At 45.3% G+C, this 26,174-nt stretch overlaps 1 protein-coding gene across 1 annotated transcript in view; it reads right to left on the bottom strand.

Moving 5' to 3' along the window:
* Window positions 1-3,810: 3,810 nt before the first annotated feature.
* CDS1 (CDP-diacylglycerol synthase 1) overlaps window positions 3,811-26,174 on the bottom strand; it is a 467,729-nt gene continuing 445,365 nt past the window's right edge. The window contains exon 13 of the mRNA XM_085636573.1: window positions 3,811-5,733. Within this exon, the coding sequence (XP_085492699.1) occupies window positions 5,604-5,733 (130 nt within the window). The 3' untranslated portion in view covers window positions 3,811-5,603. The remainder of the gene's footprint in view (window positions 5,734-26,174) is intronic.

Here is a 26,174-nt window from a genome sequence, read left to right on the forward strand (position 1 = left end):
CCACCCCCATTGGCCCCACCTCTAGACTAGGACCAGGCTTCTACGAACCTGACGGACCTGGGAGGGGGATGGCACTTCCAAACTTCCCATTCCTCATGTAAAGCAGCCCAAAACCTCCAACGCTAAAAGAATAAGGATCCCTGCCCATAATCCTCGGGAGGAGGATAACCATCTTGAGGCAAGGTGACTGGTAACTTATGTCATCGAGAACATTGCTTAAATGCACATGGACAACATTCTATACTGGTAACATCTTTCTAAGCATTTCATGGACCGGCGGAGCTGACGTTTGCTACCCACGTTGAAACTAGCCCCGTTTCCTAGTTTACCTTGTTATTTTCAATTTGACAGTTTCACATATTGCCCCACAAGGGGCTCCAATTGGCCCTCTTCCTTTTTTCAAGTTTCCCACCCTGCCTCACCAATCTGACCTGGTTCACTTCTTACGCGGGAACACATGCTTCTCTTACCCCAACAGGACATATGACCACCACTGAAATAGTGCGACCTAGACATATTCCTCGCTGGTCACAAACCAAGATTTTACCCCTATACTCATCACTGACTGAATAATGGGAGGCCACAACACTTGATCCTCTGTTATATCGATCCCATACAAGGCATGTAAGAACTCAAATACCAACCACCCACCATCCCTAAGCAAAGACTCCCATTGAGCTTCGTTTAATCCGTTCCAGTCACGGGCAAGAGGCCCAGTCACATAAGAGGTGTAGCGTTTTTATCGGCACCAGTTGGGCAATGCTGGGTGGTAGGAACTTTGTGGATTCCTGCAGATTCTGGAAGTTTCTATCACAGAAATGTAAGGAAAATGCTTGATTTCCGGCAAAGTTTGAGGTTTGCTTGGCATTGTGTTTAAAAAATACCTCATGGGATCAACACAAGACGCACCACCCTGGACTCCCCTTGTTGTCTAGTTTAAAAAAGATTTGCAGGTTTTCTAGGTGCCGCCTGAGTTAAGGCCCAAATCCACAGCTACCCACTTTGCAAATAACAGGTCAGTTTTGAGTGGAAAAATGTGATGTATCCATGTAGCATTTTGGGCCATTTTTCAGTCACAATCCCAAGGCCTACCCACACAACCGAGGTACCATTTTTATTGGAAGACATAGCAGAATGCTGTGTGGAAGGAAGTTTGGGGCTCCCCAGAGATTCCAGAAAATTCCATCACAGAAATGTGAGGAAAATGTGTTTTATTTAGTCAAAGTTTGAGGTTTGCAAGGGATTCTGGCTAAAATAACCTGTTGTGAGCCACACAAATCACCCCACCCTGGATTTATCCACCTGTCCAGTTTTTAGAAATGTGCAGCTTTCCTAGGTTTCCCTCTGTGCAGCCTGAGTTAGGGCTTAAATTACACAGCCACCCACTTTGCAAAAAACTGGACAGTTTTATGTGAAAGAATGTGAGGTTATCCATGTTGCATTTTGGGCTGTTTCCTGACGCAGGTTCTATGCCTACCCATGCAAGCGAGTTTCGATTTTTATCAGAAGAATTAGGGGAATGCTGGGTGGAAGGAATTTTGTGTCTCTCTGCAGATTCCAGAACTTTCCGTCACAGAAATGGGAGGATAAAATGTTTTTAGTCAAAGTTGGAGGTTTGCAAGAGATTGTGTAAAACAACTTGGTGAGAGCCACACAAGACACCCCACCTGGAATTCACATGGATGTCCACTTTTTAAAAATTTTTAAGGTTTGCTAGGTTTCCTTAGGTGCTACCTTAGTTAGGGCCCAAAATCCACAGATTCCAAATTTGCAAAAAACAAGTCCATTATGTATGGAAGAATGGGAGGTATCCATGTTGCATTTTGAGCCATTTCCTGTCGCGGGCTTCAGGCCTAACCATACAAGTGAATATCTATTTTTATTGGAAGCATTATAGGAATGCTGGGTGGAAGGAAGTTTGTGCCTCCTCGCAGATTTCAGAACTTACAGATGAAAACATTGTCACAAATGTCTGCTTCTTGCTACAAATTTTCAATATTTCTTTATTTAAACAGTTAGGTGTATATTCACATGGAAATGGTGCAGCGCGGTGCCGCTGCAACTTTTGCAGCGCCGCGCTGCATCATTTATAAAATGAAGGGACGTGCAGTATTCACAAGAATACCGCGCAGCCCTGTGTTTTCAGGTGCGCTGGCACTAAAAATAGATGCCTAGCACCAACGCAGACATCCTTACGCCTTAGTGCAAGGGTTCCTGCATTGCAGGGATGATTTCCTGCAATGCAGGCACTCTTGCAACCTTGCACCATGGTGCAAGGATGCCTGTGATGCAGAGAATTATTGTTTATGTGCAAGAAGGGACTCCTTTCTGCACATAAACAATCTTTAAAGGCAATTTGCTCTTTCTATGTGTGATGCAGAATGCAACACACATAGAAAGAGCAAAAATGAGGAGGAATAAAAGAATGGAGAATAGTTCGGGTGTCTACAACATGCCACGAGAGCACCTTCAAATTGTTATTTACTTTGATAGCATTATGGAATATCCCCCATACGGAGGTTATTGCAACACTTGGATATACTGTGACCTTCTCCCTTTGCAATGGACATAGTGCCTCAGATTTCAAGGAAATTTAATTAGTATCGAGTCAGTCCCGGCTATCCAAGGACGATAGGAACTCAAAACTATTTCTTATCAAAATATTGAAGATTCTCTGAGCCGAGGGATAATCAGCATTAATTGTAGTGGATGTGAATGGTCTGTAAAAGTACCCTAAAGACAGAGCTTTAACAGTCCCCTGTGAAGAATGCAGTCTATACTTACGTTGTAAGAGGAACTTAACGAGACTGAGATTTCTAAAATCTACAACAACACAATCTCCTGAGGTTTCCTTTCCATAGATGCCTTTCTAGGAGACTCTGCTGACAAAAATCTCGGAAGATAAACCTTGGGACTACCTTGCAATGAATTTGAGCCCACGATAGCCTTATTTTTTATAGCAATGTAATCTTCTTTTTGGCTGTTGGTAACGTTGAATCTTTTTTCAAAATTAACGTATACAGTGGGTAGTCATTCTTGGTCTTGATTAAAGACCTTCTTTCTTGATCTGGTTGAAATTAACTGTTTTGAGGTGAGACAGTTCTGTCTATGAGCCAATATGGCAGGAATAATTGGATTTAGGTTCTGCTTGTTGAGAATTGTCCCCTTAACTGCTGGGCCTTTTCCCTACTAGTGCTGACCCCTTTTTTGACTATTTGGAGTAGTTTGTTCTTAGGCCACCATAACTTGTTTGTCCACTTAAGGTATGCATGCCAAATCTGCGTGCTTTTTTTTCCAATATCCTGGGGATTATAAAGGTACCCAGAGTTTGTGGATTCCCCTGGAGGATACCGAGAAAATAGCCAAAATATAGCTATACTTTGAATTTTTTGCCAAAAATAGGAAAAAAGTGCTCTGGATAAAAAGTATGTTTTTTTCCTTCTAAAAATTGCATCAACGAACAGTTTGCTGTGCCAGTTTTCGTCGTTCCGATGGCGCAATGCCTTGCACCATATTTACAAAGCTGCGTTAAGCTACTTTGCATGGCTTGATGCCTCTTTGTAAATATGCTACCCTTTCACGCAGGTATCTGCATGAAAGGGGCGTGCAATGGGTGAAGCTGTGAACGTTCCACCACAACAGCTGCCAAGTTCGTTTTTGGAGTAATCACATATTTTCTTAGGTACGCTACGGTTGCATAATGTGGAAATCCTTATCTGCTTTCAATCTGCAGATGCTGTGCATGTTCGGTGTAGTTTCCCACCAAATTATATCTTTTAGGCACATAAAAGCAAGTAACAAAAGAACAAACAAAGTTCAACTTTTATTTTGAAAAAAACCCAAAACAATTTATTGTTTTGCTGCTAATTAAACACTCTAAACAGTCATACATAGCAATGAGCTTCCATGTACTACTTACACTTTATAGTTCTATCAACTGTACTTCACAGCAGAAAATGCGTTACCTGGAAAGCAAAACAAGTCCTGTGCGTGCAAGCCTATATTTAAAACACTGTTGTGCTATATATTTATTGCATTTCTATGACACATGTACAGTTTTATCCCTTTATACAGTATAGTGCATTCAGTCATTTTACAGATTATGTACAAAGTGGCAGGCCCAAACTGAACTCTTCATTTTAAGACCAAAAAATATAGCATGTGCTTTTTCAGATTCTACTCTGACGTAAACACAAGGTAAATAAATATACAACTAAAGGCATAAAACTTACTAAAAAGATTCCTATTTATTGCCCAAGTGTTTCAAGAGAAGTGTCTGCCAGCAAAGTTAGGTTTTACCAACTTGCTTAAGCCTTATGGAGAAATAAATAAATATAGCTCTTAGTGCATCAACAGGCATCAATAGACAATTTACATTGCTTAGCTGGAAGTATATCAAGATATGATAGCCAGTAAGGCAAAGATAATTTTGGGTTATGCAGGTAAAAGAACCACTACAGTTAGTGCTTTAGAAGAGTGTACATTCAAATCACTGTCTTGGTTGTGCTGTATCACTTAACCACAAACGAAGAACAGGCGTTAATGGCATTTTTGATTAAAATGAAGGAATGTGGTGAATCGCATTATAAACTGTATCTAGTGAACAATTCAGTATGGAGTGGCTCCTCACACATCCTGGGTTAAGGCGGGTAAGCAACCACTCATGCTGATCGATTTTCAACTATTATCGCTACATTACAGATGGTGGCTTAAAGTATTTGTTAACAAAGGAACTACTTTTTGTAATGCATGTAGGATCACAAAAGAAACTTAGAATGTTAGAGCCCCCACGTTTCCTGAAAACGAGGTAACCCCTTACCATCCAAACTACAGTGAGATGACCCCACTGCTTGTATGCTAGTGTGCTGTGCCGTTTTAAGTTCCATCTTTAGTCTTATTGCTAAAAAGATACAAAATAATATTGTCCTCATCAGAGCGATGGATTCTCGTTGGGACAACTGTGTTAAGTTTGTAAAATTCTGCAAAAAAAAAAAAAAAAAAGAATCAAATGTCTAGGACATTATCAACAGCATTGTTAAACACAGTATTGTCGAGACCGTATACTTTTTTAAATCATATTTCATCCATAAATTTCCAATAAAAACATAATTATTAACAGATCACAGATCTGTAATCATTCTAATTTAAATCGGTATAAAATTATTAAAATACATTGCGTGAAAATATTGCATAGAAAATGATAGCATTGTCCAGCATGGTAAAATGGCTACATGGGTCAAGCCAGTAACTTCATTATTAGCCCCACCTTCTCGCCACGCTAAATGTTCACACAGTATAGGGAACCACAAATAACAGGATATGTACAGCTTATGTCGAAGTTTCTTGCAGGAAAAAGGAAGTTGGAGGTTGTGAAAGAAAACTTTATAACAACGGCTTGCAAATTAAAACAAATGTGTACTTGAAAGTGATCTGGTGGCCATAGCACACTAACAGTCTGCGTCTCAGGAGAAGCATTCACAGTTATTCCAGGAGGGGAACGTCGTTGCGGTAAAAGAAGCCTTGTGTGCGTGCAAAACTGCTGCTAGATCGGCCCAGTTTCACAATCTACGTCAGTGCTTTTGTTGGTGGGTCGCCACCGAGTCCTACTGCGGCATCACAGCAGGAAGGATCCCCTTTTCTAGCAGGTGCGCTTTAAAGGTTTTGAAAATATTCAGTTGCTGTTCGGGTTGCAGCGCCAAAAGCTGTTGCAGCACTTTGCTCGGATTTGGTCCCCTGATAAAGGAAACAGATATTATTTAATTTTTTTCGTTTTGGTTAAATGACACAACATTTCTAAAAAAAAGTTAAACTTCTCAGAAACATTTTACACAAGTCGTTTGAGTAAATACTGGTATCCCACTGAACGCATTTACAAAACTATTTATGAAGAAATGGGCCCAAAGTCCAAACGGCTGCTAACGAAACGAGGGCACTTTGTATATCAAGCGTCCACTGACACAGATGGTTAGTGTCGCCAAACTATCATGTGAAACCCCTCAGAAGCATTTCTCCGTGAATTATAGCCAGTGCTTAATTTGCTGGGTTGACATTTGATCCAGCTGCCACCAGACACTCCCCTCCCCTTTATCTCACCTTTTCAGGTTCTTTTCACCCCTGCTTTCTTCCTTAGTCCCACTTTTCCAGTCTGTCTCTTCTTCCTTCTATATCTTTTCCTGCTTTTCTTTTCATTTAATTCTGCCCCAGTCCCTAAAAATTAGTGAATTTGACCACCAACTGCAGTCTACTGCAGTCGATCGGCTCACATTAGGCTCTGGAAATATGGGAGTGCCGATGACAGCGGGGGCCTTGACTTTGGCTCTCCCTGCCTGCCGTTTTAAAAAGTAAGCAGCAGGCTCACGGACCTCACGGACAACTACAAAAGCCTGTAAAGAGGGAGAGCTAGAGGAGCCCAGATAACTCCCCAATGCAAACGTCTATGATTCAGCATCTGTATTCACGGATTTATGTCGCATTTAATGGGGATCGTGAGCCTGCTGCTTACTTTTAATAGGCATTTGAAATGGGTCTTGCATTTGCGAGAGTTTAGGCTATTGGAATTGTAAGTGACAATGCCTTTTATTTATGTGTTTTCAAAACCAACACATATATAAAAGGCATTGTCATTTCTAATGCCAATAGCTCAAACTCGCGCAAATGCGAGACCACTTTTATAGTGGCCACGCCCCTTTCTTTAGATGCTGCTCGCCATATTCAGGTACAGTGAGCTGCGTCTAAAGAGAGGGGCGTGGCCGCCATTAAAGTGAAAGCACATCAGGGGGTGCTTTTACACCCCAAAAAACAGACATTTGTTCACAAACAAATTTTTTTGGGGCAAAATTGCCCCATGCCGTGCTTTCAGTTTAATGGTGTGTACGCTCCTTTCTTTAGAAGCGGGTCGCTGTAACCTGAATACGACAGCAGCTTCTAAAGAAAGGGGCGTGACCACTATGTAAGTGAAATATGGGGGCTTTCACTGAAAAGAAAACAAAATGTTTCATAGTGCGACCACTAAAGTTAAAACGAACAGCGCTGCCAACTTAAATAAATCAATAAACCTATTCATAAATGAAAAACAACGATTTAGAAAGGACAGTAACAGGAGCCAATTGAAAAGATGGGCGGGACATTGGTGGAGCTTCAAGTCTCTACCTTGATACAGCAAGCCTTGCAGCACATGTGTTGCCCAGGCTCGACCTAAAAATGACAGACAGGGAGAGCCAAAGTCAAGGCTCACACTGTCATCAGGACTCATTTCCAGGGCTTAATTTGAGCCAGTAGGCTTCAGGTGGTAGTAATATTAACACATTTTTAGGGACTGGGACAGAACTGAACAAGAGAGAAAGGCAGGAAAAAGTAAAGAAGGAAGAAGAGACAGACTGGAAAAGAGGAAGAAAGCAGGAGTGAAAAGAACCTGCAATAGTGAGATAAAGGGAAAGGGAGTGTCTGGTGATAGCTGGATCAAATGTCAACTCCACATTCGGCAGCGCTGGTAAAAAGAAATTAAGTACTGAATTATACATAAGTAGGTAAAGCAGAGAGACATAGGCATTAATTACCACTTTGCCACTCGTCCTTTGGAAATAAAAAGAATTCACCCATGCACTCAAGTGACTGATGTGTAAAAAAAAATATATATATATACTTAGAGAGGCATTTTATACCTTTTAATTACTAAAACTACGTATAAGATGAGGGCTCCCTCAATCGGATGTACAGTTTTCCCCATGTCAAGATAGAGACCAGCGCCATATACTACCGTCTCTTGTTCAGAAGAGATACATGTAAAGGGGTTGGTTATTTCAGAGAGTTTTCTTTTTCTTTTAAGAAGGAGGGTCGCTGCAGTCTCTTCTCTGGGAAAGCAGAACGGGGATAGCAGTTCTGCCACCTAATGTATGGCTCTCTACGGAGGTGACTTTGCTGTAGCCACCGGAAACTATCAAAGAATATTGTACATCTGCGTCAGTGGGTACTATGGCAGTGTTGGGTCACAGAAGCGCGTCTTTTAGCGAGGAAAAGCCATGAAGTCATCAGCACTCTTGCAGACGAACGAGTTACTGACCTTCGGTAACAATGTATCTGGTAGAGACATAGTCTAGCTGCAGATTCCTTAACTTAGAATATCCCCAGGCGTCAGACTGGATCCGGAAAACTTTCCGCAGCAACGATTCCGCCCTGACGTCGTCCACGGATGTGACTTCAGCAGAGCCATATAAGCCCCTCCCGGCACGCTGACATCAGTTTTCGTTGGAGAACTTTTCCACTCAGCTACACGGAGCCACCACCAAACAACTGTTAGAATATGGGAACAGTGCGAAAATGATGAAAAGACATGGAATGATGAAAAAACGCACAATAATGAAAGTGCCAGGCACGGTATTTTGGAAACTAGTAAAGGGAAAGAGCAGAGCACCGCTCTGAGAAGCAACCCCGCAAAAGTGAAGGCCAACCACCCTGGGAGGTAAATGAAGATGCAAACAACCTCATGGCGAACGTCAGAAAATCTGCAACCGTAATGTATAACCGTGAAGGACAACAAGTCCGGAACATAGAAGCTAGGACAATTGACCACCAGATGTCACCAGAAAGACGTTGTATCCCCAATAAGAGATTCCAAAAATGTGGCAGAGCCAAAAGACCTCAAACCAATGGAGCACAGGGGTGGTAAGAGACCCCAAGGCGATAAAGAAAGGGAGAGTGGGGGGTGGGAAAAAAACACAAATAGAACCCACACTGTACAACCCAGGGTGGAGGGTTGGAAAAGATTCATGACACATAAGCATACCGTCCAATTACGAAAATGGGCGGAGTAGAGCTATGAAAGCAGAATGAAGCATTCTGTGTGGGAGTGAAGTGAAAGCGTCACCCTGCAGAAGGATCAAGCCACCAGAAGGGAGGCAAGAGTAGAAAGCCCAACCTGAAAAGGTCCTCGCAGAACGGGAAGGATGGGTGGGCGGAAAGGAATCTGCGGCTAGACTATATCTCTACCAGATACATCATTACCGAAGGTAAGTAACTTGTTCATCTGATAGAGATATCTAGCCGCAGATTCCTTAACTTAGAATAGATACCAAAGCCATACCTATAGAGGAGGCGCGTCTGCGACTGTACCCCACCAAGTTCTAGAGAGAACTTGGCCATCAATAAGTGACTAAAACAGTGCCGTCAATCATGTGACAAATCACAGTGGGGACAGTAATGTCAGCGTAGCTAACTCCTAGACCATGAAGCTCAGAAGAGAGCGGAGAACAATGGAAGGCAAAGGTACCACAAGGTGACAAGAACAGCATGAAAACCCCTTTTGTGTATAACGGGTTGAGAGAGGTAAAGCCCAGAGCCAGAACCCTCGTACTGGAGCAAGAGTCCACAACTTCGCAAAAGGAAGATGAACCAAGCCTAGGACCCGAGGGATCCGCAGAATCCGAGGTGTCGATAGAAAGCAAAAGGCAATTAACAGGCAAAGCAGTGGAAAAAACATTGTGGAGCCTGCGCCTGCAAGATACGGGGGGCAACGAAGGCAAAAGGCTGACTCCTGGCCAGCAATTGCTGGCATGGCCCAAGAAAACGCATACCAAATATGCTGGAGTTAAAAGTAATTTGATGACACCGCCAGAAGTGGAACTGGACCTAGGGTGGGAAAGATCCACCAGATGTAATATGTCGCCTGTAAGCAAAACCCAGAGATATGGCAACCGGTATGACAGAAAGCGCATACCAGCCCAGTTTGTAGACTAGCAGAAGAAGCACTTTTCAAGCTGGATGACATGTGACAACATTGGCAAGCGACCAATCCATGGCCAAACGGCCGGTAGGAAAATCGAGGACACGACAAGACGGTGGTCTGTTACAACCGGCGAAAGGGCCAATGGCACACAGCCTAGCGTCAAAGTAGGAGCGACACTGTAAGACATCGAAGCATACCAGGAGGCACCTACACATCGATTGGACTTTGGAACCACACGAAGAAAGGAAAGGCCTCCTCCTGCAGGGCAGCGTGAGCAGCTCAGATGCGAACGATAGCAAAAGGGCAACGGCCCAAAAGCGGAACCAAGCAGACAAGCACCACAGAGGTGGTGGCACAAGCAGACCGGGTCAGCGCCCATGGACACCACAGAAATGAAAGAGCAACATCACCCCCTTGCGCGGGAAGAACCACGGTCCCCTGCAAGCTAGAGACATGACAGTGGAAACAGTCAGGATCAATGTAAGTACCCGGACCTGAAAAAACAAGTATTTTGAAGAAATACGCCCCATGAAAAATCACAGTATGATCCAAGCAGAAGTGCGGAAACACCTGTGCGGGGCAGCAAGGAATGTGGAAAGAACCACTGTAGGAGAAGTGGTGAGAAAAGAGAGCACATACAGCAGAGATATAAATGCTAAGCTAGTACCGTGGAGGACAAGCCCAATAAGGGCTGCGTGCCCAAGTTTGTACTAATAGTACTAAACATTGCCGCACAGCGACGGACACGATGTGAGCCGTAAAAACAAGTTACAGAAGCACTACAGACAAGCAGGACCAAAGGCACCCGAAGCGTGACTTGGCGATGCTAATAATAAGATCGCAGGACAAAAGACAGGGAGGGACTCCCCGAAGGATGTCCGCAAGGAGTTCTCCATAGGAGCGTACTAATGCATGGCAGTCGCCCAGCATATACCCCACATAGGTTTAAGTGTCAACCCCTGAAAAGGGGATCCTCTTGGGTAAATCACGCAGTCAGAGGAATGAACAGAAGAATAAACCAGCCATACGGCTGAAATCTAACAAAGCAGAGAAGGTTGAACAGCAATTCAAGATTAAACCAACCATACTGTTGAAAAGCAAACGGGGAACCTACTATACACGTTTGTGATAGAGGTGTAGGAAAACAAGGCACAGAACAGTGCAAAAGTTATGGCAACCCGGACAAGAGCCGGGAGACTGCCGAATATGCGTGGGGATCAAAAAGGTCCACACCATTAAATAGTCAATCCCTGAGGGCATCCCTAACATTATCTGGGAAGTGACTGTCACGCATCCATGCATGGCGGCGCAAAGCCACAGAACGAGCAAGAGCTTCGTCCCACAGAGTCAGTGGCATCAAGGGAAGAACGGAGCGAAAATTGCGCCATTCCCCTGTCATCAAGTAGAAGCCGAAGCAACTGTGACCGCGGCTCCTCAGGGATAGAAGGGAGAAGGGTCTCGATGAGGTCCCAAAGGGTCGAGGATGAATGTGCGAACACACATGCAGTATTCAATGCATGGATAGCCGCACTGGCAGAGGCAAAAATTTGGCGAGCACACGCGTCCAGCCACCTAGACTCCCTAGTGGGAGGTAATAATGGGAAGGCGGAAGAAGACTAAGTTAAAAACCGCCTGAACGACGAGTCCCTGAGCCGTAGGGTGAGAGGACAGGCAGAGTGGATCACCCGGAGAAGGACGGTGCCTACGGGCAATAGCCCTATCAATAGGGTCACCAGAAGAGGGCCTTGCCCATGTGCCACGCAAAATGTCGAATAAAGAGCTTCCAAATGGCAGCAAAGGCTCCACCTCAATAGGTTCCATATGGAGCAGATCCAGTAAGGGATCAGACAGCAGGGGGGGCACAGGATGTTGAAAACCAAGAATAGCAGCTGCCCTGTGAATGGCATGTGCGTAAGCAGCACCAGCATCAGTTGCCATCCGGCTAGGCGATAATAGGCCGTCGGTAGGAGACGGCTGAAGACTAAGCCGTACACTGGACAACAAAAGTAGGGGAGCCGGACACTGACCCGAAGGCCAGGTAACACAAGGCACTTGCACCATGGGCCCCCGATCCGGGGAATCCAGAGAAGCAGCAAGCTCTTGACAAGGAGGCGTTGTTGCCGGCACCGACGTCGATCGATGCCGCATGGAGGACGCACCGCCGTCCGAGGAGTCAGGGGGGGAGCAGCGACCTCGTGAGGAAGCTGGGACGGTGGCACCGGAGGCGATCGATGCCGGGTTGGAGTCGTCTGGACATTGACGACCTCCTTAGGGGACTTGACCTGGACGCTGTCCGACGTTGATCCCACTGCAAAACGTGCCCATCTGGTCGAGCCGGGCGCCACCTCCGACGCCGACGCAGGAAGCCGCTCAGGTCTATGTGAAGATTGACGGGGTGGGCTGGACGAGCGACTGGGAGGACCCACTGGGCCGTGCCCCCTCGGCGTCGTTTACGGAACCGGAGTCGATGCACACAGCCGGCGTCGAGGAAGATTCCACTGGCAAGGACCAGACATGAGTGTCCTCCACCTGTTTGGGACCCGAAGGCGCTCCAGGAAGAGGTGGGGACACAAAGTACGACAGGACTGCAAGAGAATAAGCCTCCATTTGGGCACGCGTCGCTCCAACCCCGGGAAAGGGAGGGTATGGATAAAGCGACTGCCGGGCGCCCTTACCTGGCATAGAGCGAGAGGAGCGGGCGCCAGCAGTACACGAATGGGAGGAGGACCTCGGTGCTTGCCGCTTGCGCTTGCCTGCCCTCGAACGACGTTCACGGGAACGACCTCTAGACGGAGCCCGATCCGGATGTTGAGAGCGGCGACGCGAAGGTGCTGGACCGGACAGCCGTGCAGCCAGCAGTTTCATACGGCGCTCTCTGAGGGATTTGGGCTTCATCCTCTGACAGGCGTCGCACTCTTTGGAGTCGTGGTGCACGCCGAGGCACCACATACAGATGAGATGCTCGTCAGTGCCAGACATCTGACGTGCACAGGCTTCACAAGCCTTAAAACCCGAAGGTATTGCACACTGTTCCAGCGACACCGAAGGTGTTGAAAAGGCCTAAAAACCAGGCCAAGGAACTGCTGGTTTTCCAGGGTCCGCTTTGGGACGCGAAAAGGAGAAAACTGCCGTCAGCGCGCCAGGAGGGGCATATATGGTTCTGCTGACGTCACGTCCGTGGACGACATCAGGGTGGAGTCGTGCGGCGCCGTCCCCAGCACACAGAGGTGCTGCTGCGGAAAGTTTTCCGGATCCATTCTGACGCCTGGGGATATTCTAAGTTAAGTAATCTGCGGCTAGACGTCTTTATCAGATAACAAGAATGAGTATGTAATTGGCTTCAGTCTGGTTAGTTTTCAATTGCAGTGACTAGACCTGAAGTGGTCTACATTATAGTTATCCGATTCTAACCCACTAGGTAGTCTGATTTTTTTTTGTTAAATCAATTTTTGAAATTTCAATACAAGTCTATTTAGACCGATGGTCCTCAAACGTTTTGAAACCACATCAATAAAACATCAGTAAAACTTCTAAAATCACAATTCCTTATTTAACCTCATAAAACTTCATATAATACACTCAGCATTCCCTTCGACATTTCATGTCACACAGGCCACATAAAAACTATAAAATAGGCAAGTAAGTTGTAATCGCATTTGAGAAATTCTGTGACTTTTTGGATAAACTTCCCCATGGCACAAGCTATGTCTAAATTACTCATTTCTACTGCTTGAGCCCTGTTTTTAATATCGTACTGTTTAGAGTCAGAGTCATATTTACTTTATTCAGCTAATTGTAGCCATCAATGTACATAAAACAAACAAAACAGATCAAATCTGCAATCGATAAAAAACATAAAATGATTATTATTATTCTTCAGAGTCCTGCCCCACTCAAAATTCATTATCCACAATAGGACAAAAGTACACTCCTTCAAATAATGCCACAGTTCATACAAAAATGGAAATACAGACCACTAACACATAATTAGGCCTGGGAATAAATAAATAAATAAATAGAATAAATATATAAAATACAGTGAGCCCAGCATTAGTCTTATCCAACATTACATATAAAAAAAGCATAAAAATACATTTTTACGTAACAGGATTCAAAGCCCTGTCCACAGGGAGATTCATAGGTAGCCTATTCCTACACCTGATTGCACCTATTATAAAACTTGCTACCCCAAAACAGACCATAGGTGAGGCCAGCATTTGTAAATATACCAACGCCGGCCTAACTTGCTCAAAGTTACATCCTCTAAGCAAGGGAATAATACATTTTCTGCGCAAGGAGTTGTAATATGCGCAGAAAAATATTACATGATGAGTATTCTGGTCTGAGAAATTGTTGCAAGGACAGGGATTTAATGTTCCTTCTTTGAAATACCCTTTGGGGAATGCAAGGAGCCAGGGAACCACGTTCATCCTAAATCTTATCAAAACAAAAAGATGGTATGGTTTATTTATATAGGATAAATATGGTTGTGTCTGTCGACCCAGGCTCAATATAGCAAAACTTCTCACCATGGGTTTTTTCAGCTCATTCTCCTCCCTTAGTACTCTTCGTCTATCTAAGAACTCCTGCTTGAAGTCTCTAATGGCCGATTTACTCAGAGCCGGAGAACTCAAAAATAAGTCGGGACGGCCAAGAATTTCCATCTGGTCCTTAATGTATCTAAGCCACAGAATGTCTAACATCTTTTCCAGGGTATGACAATCTCCAATGACCAATTGATTAAGATTTGGGGTAGCTTGTGCCCAAATTCTCAGCCAACGCAATAACGGGGCAACCGCAATTTGGTCAGAAATAAAATCTGCTCCTAATTCCTCGTGTATATTAAAAACTGGCGTACTGTTTAAAAATTGGACATAAAAACACTCTTCATATCTCTAAGACCTTCTAACAATCCAGTAGTAGATGCAGGATAGCACTTGTTCCCAAAGTGCAGGTGCATTTTCCCTTACTGTCTATCATAAATCTTTTTATCCTGTTATTCACATAACATGGGTTTACCCCAATCCTTAACCTTAGCAGTTCTCCTCTTGACCGACAGCTAGGTAGCCTATCAATATAGGGGTAATGTTCGTTTTGCTACGCTAGAAGCCATGAAGCGTACAGAGCCTTTTTCTCAAGAGGTAGTCTTGATCCTGTACTCGAGAGATTTCTTTACCCAGGACCTTTCCCGCTTGTGGATCTTGATTTGGAGAGTCTGGGGGCACAGCATAATCTTCATCATGCGGCATGCTTTAGTGATGATAGGTCTGGTCCCTTTTGCCCACATTAGCTCACTCTTTACAATCTCATTTCTGCACCATTGTGAGATTTTATAATCTTCTCCTGTACCCAGGTGCTGCCAAAAACGTAATAGGGCCATACAAGCTGTTATACCCCATGAGGTTGTTCCCAATTCTAGCCTCACTGCCTGGACCATTGACGATTTGGGCAATGAAAATAAAATGTTCAGAGTGTTTCCCTCCTCAAAGTCCCATCCGTTTTTACCATTCAAATAAAGCACTTCTGCACTATACAAAAATTGGGGTGGTATCATTGCCGAGTAAGCTTTTAGGACCGGTCTGTCGGACATGTCGCCATAAGCACAGTTAAATCATTTTGGCCCCTCGACCGATGCCGATGCCCTCAGCTTTAGTGCGTCGAGATGAGTATGCCACTGCAAACTTCTCTCAAACCACATCCCCAGGTACCTATATTCTGCTACCTTTTCCAACTTCTCGGTGCCCAGAAGCCAAGTGAACCCTATTTTCTTTCGACCAAAGCATAATATCTTTGTCTTATCCTTATGGACAACACGTTTTTTACAATGACAATATTCATTGAACCTGTTTAGCTTTCTTTGAAGGCCAATCTCCGTTTGATCCATAATTACAAGATCGTCCGCGTAAAGTAGACATGAGATATGCTTCCCATCTTGCTTTGAGCTTGCCCCACTTACATTGGCTAAGGTTGACGGCAAGTCTGAAATAAACAGGGAAAAAAGCAGGGGGGCAGTACTCACCCCTGCCTCAACCCATTGCCGATCTGTATTTTCTGAGATAAGCTCCCATCTATATTTAAAATTATCTGGGCCCAATTATCGGTATGAAGTGCTTGAATCAGCCCTAACAAGTCCCTCGGTATGTTATATCCAGTCAAAGTCTCCCACAGCTGCTCCCGGTCCACCAGATAAAATGCTGTGCGGAAGTCCACGAAGCAGCAGAACAAACTTCCCCTCTGCTCAATTGGCTTCCGCGCAATGGACCAGAGCGCAAACAGTGGTCGACCGTTGAATGTACTTCTTTGAACCCCCCCTGTTCTGGGGCACATCAGATTTACTTCTGCCCAGTCCTTAAGTATTTCCAAAATTACTTTGGCGAAGACTTTTTCTCCTATATCAAGGAGATTTAATAACGAATATTTCTTAGGGGCATTTAAATCTCTCCTTTTTTATGGATTCGCCTTATGATAGCTCTTCTCCAGTTTCCTGGCACAATGCCTGTCTTAAGGATCCTCTGGAACATTTTTGCAAAAAACTCTGCCCACCACTCAGGCCTAGTTTTTATAATCACTGCCGGCAGATTATCTGGGCCTGCGGCCTGAGTTAGATTTCAGCCAGATATTATTTTCCTAATATGACTGGAGGTAAAGTGTTCCTTTATCTCCTCCCTCATAACTGTTCATAATATTGTGCTTGCTTTCTCTAACAATGGCCATTTCCCATAAATTTCCCCCAAGTAACTCACCCAGTTATCTTCGGGGACCAAGCAGTGCAGAGACCCTAGCATTTTACCGGAGCTTCCTTGGACCAACTTCCAGAACCCTTTCACATCTTTGGACTCTATTACGGCTAGCCTACTTGCCCAGCAACTATCTTGATAGGTTCTTTTTTTATTTCTAATAATCGTTTTGTATTTTATCCTTAGTTTCTGGAGGTAAATAATAGTTCAACATTGCAGCTTACTCTAAGTCTTCTTTCCTTTTGTCTAATACATGCTTTTACTTTACGACATTCCTCATCAAATCATGGACGATCTTTATTATGGGATCTAATATTACTGGCTGTTCCGGGTTTACTACATTTAATTTTTAGCCTTAGGCACTCCACCAGTTGTCTTATTGTATTTTCCTACCAAGCGTTTTCATCTTCAAATGGGATTTTTTCTAAAGAGAGAGTCTGCTGAACAGCACTTAATTTTATAACGTGCTCCTCAGATATACGGGTTGTAAGCCGCTTTGGGTAGTCCACATGTACCTGGAGTACCGTCTCTCTCTGATTTCCCCTTTTGCATATAGTTCTGTCTTCAGAGGGTAGTGATCACTTCCTTCCACTCTTACTACCTCAAAGTGCTTAATTAGGTCAAAGCTCCAGGCATGGGTAAACATGTAGTCTTTAGGGCAGGGTTGCTGGCCTATTGTAAATGTGCGCCTTGCCAGACGATCAGTTCCATTCTTCCATTTACACATAACAGACCCAGAGAGCCCAACATTTGCTCAAAATCCATATCTTGGGCTGAGATATCTCCACTAGGAAACATTGCAGCCTCTATATTATAAGCGCTTAACAGGGTCTATTCTAGGGGGTCTAGTCTATGGTTAAAGTCACCCAACACCAGGAACACATCCTTCTGGTAGGTATCACATATAGTCACCAGGTCCTCTTTTAAAATTCCCAGTTCACCCTCATATTCGTCCTCCTTTCCCTTCTGGATATACACATTAACAATACATATACCTTCATAACATGGGACAGCATTCAGTGGCAGCACTCTACAACCTAGTGCCCACTTACAATTTAGTTCCAAGGGTTCTACTTTCCTGGCAATTTTTGTAGAGATCAGCGTCAACTGCCCTCCTGAAGGTCTGCCTAGAGGATTCTTCTTCGCTACTTTTGAATGTTAGGCAAACCCTTCTATGACTAGGGTTTCATCGCACAGCCAAGTCTCCTGCAAACACACGATCTCATCGCTCTCAATAATCTTACTAAAACTTTCTTGGGTCGCTATTCTCTTATACCCATTTATATTCCAGGATAGTATGGATAGGATGTGCGACGACCTTTGCTCCTAGTCGATCTCGCTCAGGCACCCATCTTCCTCGTACTCTGAGGGTGCAAGGGCTCTGTATCTGTTCCCAACTAGCATATCTTCTTCACGTCTCTCTAATACATTCGAAGTAATATTAATTTCAAGATCTTCCTTATTATCCCAGCAGGAATTAATCAATCTTATCTGTCGTACTCCTAGCACAGCATGATTCATGAGGAATGTCTCCCCCCTGCTTATTATTCAGCATTTCCTCCTTCTTTACTAATCTGATGGCTTCCTTTTGCAGCTCATATTCTGCGTTTTCTATTGCTGCTTTTACCAATTTTGAGTAAAAGACGACCTTAGTTACTTCACCCCCTTTGTTGTTTACCAAGAACCCTGCTTCCCTGAGACCCTCAGTACCAATATTACATAGGCTTGAACATTTAGATAAGGAACAGAATAGTTGTGAACGATTTAGGGGGTTTAATTTCCTGACTTTTTTCACACCTTTGCCATGACCTGTTGGCTCAAAAAAAAAACCCACATATCCCGACTACTTTCTGACCCTAATTTCGGTGGACCCCCCACTTGAGCATCCTCCCTTCTTCCATTAAATTCCTCATCCTTGTCTCTCTTCCTAAGGCCCATACTACTACTAGGTCCTGCTTGTGTATTCCTTTCTATCCTCCTTTCCACATCACCCATTTTACCTCCCCCAGGATTTTCCTAGAGTTATCTTTACTGCTCCTAGTTTTTCCTTTGTCATTTTCCAGTCTCCTCCGTTCTTCTAAGGTGCTGTTAGATATTCTTGTTTCAGGCATATTTAGCTTTTTCAGTGCTGGGGGAACATTCTTTCCTATAAACTCGTGTTCTTTCCCTACTCCCTTCCCTCTTCCCTGCCTCCTTGAGGTTCGGCCTTTACTAGGGATGTTCTCCCTCCTCCTTGGCCGTGGGATATATTCCTTGTAGCTCATCCTTTTCCTCGTCTTTTTACAATCATCGGGTAACAAGATATGAATACACTGGGCTCCTCCTTCTGTAATCGTATTTCCCTTACCTCTTCTTCCTCACTGCCGTCTTCCCTTTCCTGTTGGTCACCGACTGGCCTGACTACAGAGGGCATTAGACCTTTAACTTGTATCAGCTCCCCTACCATAGTTTTAAACTGCTCTCTTTGGGTTTTTAGGATTTCATTATTCAGCACGGATACCTCTACCAGACCTTACAAAGTTTTGGGAAGTATCAACATAACTTCGAGCATAGAGGCACTAGAGGTTCCGGTGACCTCCAAACTATGCATTGATGGACCCAACAGATGATTTCCTATGGCATAAGAACTTTCCGCTCCTTCTTTCTCATTAAGATGATCTTTTGTATAGTTGATGTCCCCTTTACTCTGTGCCTTGCAACTTGAGACTTTCTCATCCTCCTCTGCCTCAATTTCTTGTTCAATCGAGGGCTGGAAGAGTCTAGGAGAAGAGGACAATTGTGGATCGAGGGAGATTCCTGAGATATTAAAGTTGGTTTGATTTGGGGTGTCCAGAGTCAGGGCTGCCATATCTACAGGTGTTGGATGAACCTCGACAACACTCAGTTCCTTTTCTATCATGTCCTTCCCTTTGAAGTGTTTCCCCAAAAAGTCTTTAATCGAATTAGAATCTAATGAACCTCCTTTTACACTCCCTGGCTTCATTGTCTGTGGGGTTAAGTTCAGAGGTTGGATGTTTCTCTGTGCTTGTTTTTTTACTTCCTGTAGAGGCTCCTTGGTCTACTTTCAGATCTCCTTTTTCTTTCTGAATTTCAGCTATATCCTCTGCCCCTGGTCCATTATCTGTCTTTTTGATATTTTTTGGGACCTTCCGAGCTTTTGCTTTCCCTAGTGCCATCTCTTTTCCTTCTTTCTTCTTTACCTCTGCCACGGTCACCAACCACCCTACACCTTCTATGGAATTCCTTTCTTCCGTCACAGTGCACTGCCAAATGGCCTTATTAACCCTTGTTTCCCTTTATGGCTTGCACCCACATCCACTCTGGTTGGTCTGAGGCTACTTTTCTTAACCTTCTGCAATCTGTTTAGAGTAAAGACAACGTAAAAACACTTGTTTCTATTTACCACTACTCCACGGCCTTACGCTCTCTCCACCACTGCTGCACCACTTCTGTACTATCACCGGTGGCTCCCAGGTTTCCAACAGACAGAGCTCAGTCTTAGACTGAACTCAGGCTTATACCTGCTCTTACATCTCACTTTGCTCGGGCCGTTGGGCCCATAGGTGCCGTACTCCGTCCTCTGTCTGTTCTTCTTTCAAGGCCAAATCTTAATGATCTAAAATTTAGCCCAAGTCTCGAGGCTCGTTTTTCCCTGCGTTTCCACTTCGCTCCACTTTCGGCACGCGCTTGTCAATCCGAGCGGCGTAGTCCTTGCGTGCTGCACTGAACGTGGTGCAGGGTGGCGAGCGTCTCCGGCAGCCGGGAATAGAGGAGATTAATCGAATTTCCATGTAGGTCCCAAATAGTGGGTGCAAAGGGGCATATAGGCATTTTTAAAGGAAGGTAGGTATTACAAAGCATTTCAAGGAAAACCAAAATGGACACAAGACCAGGCCTCCAGCCACATCCTCCCAACTTTCCAAAGCCTCATCTATTTCGCTCTTAAAAACAGCGTTCCGATGTTACCATAAAAAACTCTGGGAAGACTCAATTAAACATCCTCTTCACCAAGAAACTAAAGAAAAACACTTAAGGAAAGATGCAAGTGTGGGCCCCATTACTGAATCGTACTACCGCCCAATTGGTATAATACCCGAATTTGGCACAGGAGCTGTAATTTCAATCTATGTTTAAAGGAACAAACCCAAGAGAATTCAATTACATTACAATGCATTTAGACGCAATGGCCACTAACCATTAATGTCATCTAACCAACAAAAAATGAGATGAAGCAATACGAGCATATTGAGAGAGGACTCCTCGCAATTCAGACACAGCATGCAACTAATTCCAATTAACAGTCACAAACCCAACAGAAGAGATCACATAGAACAGTCTACAGTTTAAGGAGATGACACCTCGCAAATTAAAAGAAGCATGCGCCTAGCATTACATCTGAGCTCGACACAAGAGACCACTTAGACCAAAACAGAACAGAAACAATACCATGCAAATTAAACTAACTACGTTACTGAGTCAGCCTTGCATTAACAACCAAAGCTTCACTACAATGCACACAACTACCCTCTTTATGCTACAATAGATCTTCAAAGGGCAACATCATATAATAGAGAAAAAAAATCTTGACATTGTTAAAAGCCCTCCCAAAACTTAATTGAATTTCCAATTCATCAATAATCAGTGTAGTATTTGAGCCTCCAATGCTCAGAGAAAGAAACCTCTAAACTAACTCCAGCTACTAAAGAGGTATTTAGTGCATTAACATCATCTAGCCGAATGTGTGTGTGTGTGTGTGTGTGGGGTCGGGGGGGGGGGGTGGTAAGAGCCTCCAACTTCCAATCAGCACATTTTCCAGCTGCCTTAATACCTAAAAACCCCCATGTTTCTGTATCAACATAAAAATTCACACTATTACTTAGAATGGCTACTGGTCCTCAATGACTCCCTTCATCAAAGATGGAAGAAATCATGGTTATCACATCCAGGAAGTGCCAGCGCCAATGCAATTTAACTAACACCACCCAAGAAAAGCTGCCAGAACACTGGTCGTGAGTAGTAGGAGCCTTGCTTAGAATTAAAGCCAAAGAACAGTTATTCTCCCAAAAATATCTACATCAAACAGGAACAATACAAATTATTTAACAAATACACCAGATAAAGTTTTGCTCCATATTGCCAGAAAGGAATCTCTCCAGAGACAACTCAACGTTTGATCTTCCAAGCCGCCACAAGACCTGGTGGTAGGTATTCATATTTCTACCAGGATACGGACGTTTTGCTATTACTGCCATCAAGTTATCAACAAAGGGCAGATCTTCTGGTGGAGTAAGGACTTTTGTCTCGGCTAAACTACAAATAAAAGTCGAAAAAGATGTCACTAGTAGTGGTATTAAAATTAAAGACAAACCAGTTAAACTTTTGTGAAATATTAATCTTGGATGTCTTCTTGGAGCCGAACATAATCCTTCAAAAGTTAGTGAGCTAATGAAGTGTGTAGCATCATTGTAAATCTAAGCACACAATACCGCAATTATCATAAGTGATTTCAATTTGAACTGAATGGGTAGCAACAGCGGCGGCTGCCATAAACAAAGAGGGGTGCAACAGGTGGGGTCGCGCGGGAGACATCGGTGGTGAATACAATATATATCTTTTTTTAAACAGACTTTTTCCGCAGGCCACTTTCAGCATTGCGTCTTGTCACGCTGCCTCTCCTCTTCTTCCTAGGTCCCAACAGCCCCTGGGACAGACTCCCTGTCCACTCCCCGTGCTGCAGAGCAGCGCAGGGATTGGTCTGAGCAGGCAGGAAAGACGCCCTGCTCCTGCTCGGACCAGGAAGTCTGTGGGGTTTATCCGCCCGGCTTTCTCAATGCAGCTGACTTGGAGAAAACCTAAGTGCGCATGTGTGTTTTGGTCGGCCTGAGACGGCGGGCCAAACACACATGAGCACTTAGGGAGTGGAGTGCACTAGCACTCCTCACACCTACCATTCCTCAAATGTAACCTAAAACAATGCAAGAACATAGTTTTATTTTACATTTGCTGGCTCTGAGCCAGGCGGAGGAGCCACCATTGGGCAGCAATATAGTGAACCCTTGGTGCCTGGAGGAAAGACGCTGGAATATACCGGATGCAAAAACAACAATTGATGGACAGAATGCAGAACAATGTCATACATTCACCCCAGTACAGAGATCTGGGCCTAAATCCATTGTTTTTTTGCTCACCATGCCATTCCAGTTTGAACCCAGCCATATGCAAATCAGTCTTGACCCTGTGCCCCATGGGAACAGTCCAGCCCGAACTGCCAAGCCAGGTCCTCCCTGGACTGGAAACAAGCATCCTAGGACCGGTTTCGGGCTTTCAGCCCTCGTCAGCCAGGATAGCTTGATTCCAGTGGCATGGAGAGCAAGGGACTCACGTCTGAGCATACCCTTCCCACTCGGGGTGACAAATGCAAAAACAATAATTGATGGACAGAATGCAGAACAATGTCATACATTCACCCCAGTACAGAGATCTGGGCCTAAATCCATTGTTTTTTTGCTCACCATGCCATTCCAGTTTGAACCCAGCCATATGCAAATCAGTCTTGACCCTGTGCCCCATGGGAACAGTCCAGCCCGAACTGCCAAGCCAGGTCCTCCCTGGACTGGAAACAAGCATCCTAGGACCGGTTTCGGGCTTTCAGCCCTCGTCAGCCAGGATAGCTTGATTCCAGTGGCATGGAGAGCAAGGGACTCACGTCTGAGCATACCCTTCCCACTCGGGGTGACAAATGCAAAAACAACAATTGATGGACAGAATGCAGAACAATGTCATACATTCACCCCAGTACAGAGATCTGGGCCTAAATCCATTGTTTTTTTGCTCACCATGCCATTCCAGTTTGAACCCAGCCATATGCAAATCAGTCTTGACCCTGTGCCCCATGGGAACAGTCCAGCCCGAACTGCCAAGCCAGGTCCTCCCTGGACTGGAAACAAGCATCCTAGGACCGGTTTCGGGCTTTCAGCCCTCGTCAGCCAGGATAGCTTGATTCCAGTGGCATGGAGAGCAAGGGACTCACGTCTGAGCATACCCTTCCCACTCGGGGTGACAAATGCAAAAACAACAATTGATGGACAGAATGCAGAACAATGTCATACATTCACCCCAGTACAGAGATCTGGGCCTAAATCCATTGTTTTTTTGCTCACCATGCCATTCCAGTTTGAACCCAGCCATATGCAAATCAGTCTTGACCCTGTGCCCCATGGGAACAGTCCAGCCCGAACTGCCAAGCCAGGTCCTCCCTGGACTGGAAACAAGCATCCTAGGACCGGTTTCGGGCTTTCAGCCCTCGTCAGCCAGGATAGCTTGATTCCAGTGGCATGGAGAGCAAGGGACTCACGTCTGAGCATACCCTTCCCACTCGGGGTGACAAATGCAAAAACAACAATTGATGGACAGAATGCAGAACAATGTCATACATTCACCCCAGTACAGAGATCTGGGCCTAAATCCATTGTTTTTTTGCTCACCATGCCATTCCAGTTTGAACCCAGCCATATGCAAATCAGTCTTGACCCTGTGCCCCATGGGAACAGTCCAGCCCGAACTGCCAAGCCAGGTCCTCCCTGGACTGGAAACAAGCATCCTAGGACCGGTTTCGGGCTTTCAGCCCTCGTCAGCCAGGATAGCTTGATTCCAGTGGCATGGAGAGCAAGGGACTCACGTCTGAGCATACCCTTCCCACTCGGGGTGACAAATGCAAAAACAACAATTGATGGACAGAATGCAGAACAATGTCATACATTCACCCCAGTACAGAGATCTGGGCCTAAATCCATTGTTTTTTTGCTCACCATGCCATTCCAGTTTGAACCCAGCCATATGCAAATCAGTCTTGACCCTGTGCCCCATGGGAACAGTCCAGCCCGAACTGCCAAGCCAGGTCCTCCCTGGACTGGAAACAAGCATCCTAGGACCGGTTTCGGGCTTTCAGCCCTCGTCAGCCAGGATAGCTTGATTCCAGTGGCATGGAGAGCAAGGGACTCACGTCTGAGCATACCCTTCCCACTCGGGGTGACAAATGCAAAAACAACAATTGATGGACAGAATGCAGAACAATGTCATACATTCACCCCAGTACAGAGATCTGGGCCTAAATCCATTGTTTTTTTGCTCACCATGCCATTCCAGTTTGAACCCAGCCATATGCAAATCAGTCTTGACCCTGTGCCCCATGGGAACAGTCCAGCCCGAACTGCCAAGCCAGGTCCTCCCTGGACTGGAAAACAAGCATCTGGGACCGGTTTCAGGCTATGTCACCCTTCTTCAGCCAGGCTAGCTTGAATCCAGTGGCACAGTGAGCAAGGGACCCACGTCTGGGCATACCCATCCCACTGAGGGCGTCCATCACCACCCCCTTTTGTACCGCTTTGTTCGCCATAAGTTGGCAGGGTATGCTCAGACGTGAGCCCCTTGCTCACTTTGCCACTGGATTCAAGCAAGCCTGGCTGAAGACGGCTGAAATGCCAGAAACCGGTCCTAGGAAGCTTGTTTCCGGTCCAGGGAAGGCATGGCTTGGCAGTTCGGGCTGGACTGTTCCCATGAGGCACAGGGTCAGACTGATTTGCATATGGCCATGTCTGAACTGGGGTGGCAGAGTGGGCTAAAGAACGGTGATGGATCAAACCCAGATCTGTTGACTGGGTGTGAGTGTTTGATTGGTTCTGATGCTCCGTCCATCACCACCCCCTTTTGTACCGCTTTGTTCGCCATAAGTTGGCAGGGTATGCTCAGACGTGAGCCCCTTGCTCACTTTGCCACTGGATTCAAGCAAGCCTGGCTGAAGACGGCTGAAATGCCAGAAACCGGTCCTAGGAAGCTTGTTTCCGGTCCAGGGAAGGCATGGCTTGGCAGTTCGGGCTGGACTGTTCCCATGAGGCACAGGGTCAGACTGATTTGCATATGGCCATGTCTGAACTGGGGTGGCAGAGTGGGCTAAAGAACGGTGATGGATCAAACCCAGATCTGTTGACTGGGTGTGAGTGTTTGATTGGTTCTGATGCTCCGTCCATCACCACCCCCTTTTGTACCGCTTTGTTCGCCATAAGTTGGCAGGGTATGCTCAGACGTGAGCCCCTTGCTCACTTTGCCACTGGATTCAAGCAAGCCTGGCTGAAGACGGCTGAAATGCCAGAAACCGGTCCTAGGAAGCTTGTTTCCGGTCCAGGGAAGGCATGGCTTGGCAGTTCGGGCTGGACTGTTCCCATGAGGCACAGGGTCAGACTGATTTGCATATGGCCATGTCTGAACTGGGGTGGCAGAGTGGGCTAAAGAACGGTGATGGATCAAACCCAGATCTGTTGACTGGGTGTGAGTGTTTGATTGGTTCTGATGCTCCGTCCATCACCACCCCCTTTTGTACCGCTTTGTTCGCCATAAGTTGGCAGGGTATGCTCAGACGTGAGCCCCTTGCTCACTTTGCCACTGGATTCAAGCAAGCCTGGCTGAAGACGGCTGAAATGCCAGAAACCGGTCCTAGGAAGCTTGTTTCCGGTCCAGGGAAGGCATGGCTTGGCAGTTCGGGCTGGACTGTTCCCATGAGGCACAGGGTCAGACTGATTTGCATATGGCCATGTCTGAACTGGGGTGGCAGAGTGGGCTAAAGAACGGTGATGGATCAAACCCAGATCTGTTGACTGGGTGTGAGTGTTTGATTGGTTCTGATGCTCCGTCCATCACCACCCCCTTTTGTACCGCTTTGT

This window comes from Triturus cristatus, chromosome 2_1, assembly GCF_964204655.1.
Source record: "Triturus cristatus chromosome 2_1, aTriCri1.1, whole genome shotgun sequence".
In the NCBI taxonomy this organism is placed as follows: Eukaryota; Metazoa; Chordata; class Amphibia; order Caudata; family Salamandridae; genus Triturus; species Triturus cristatus.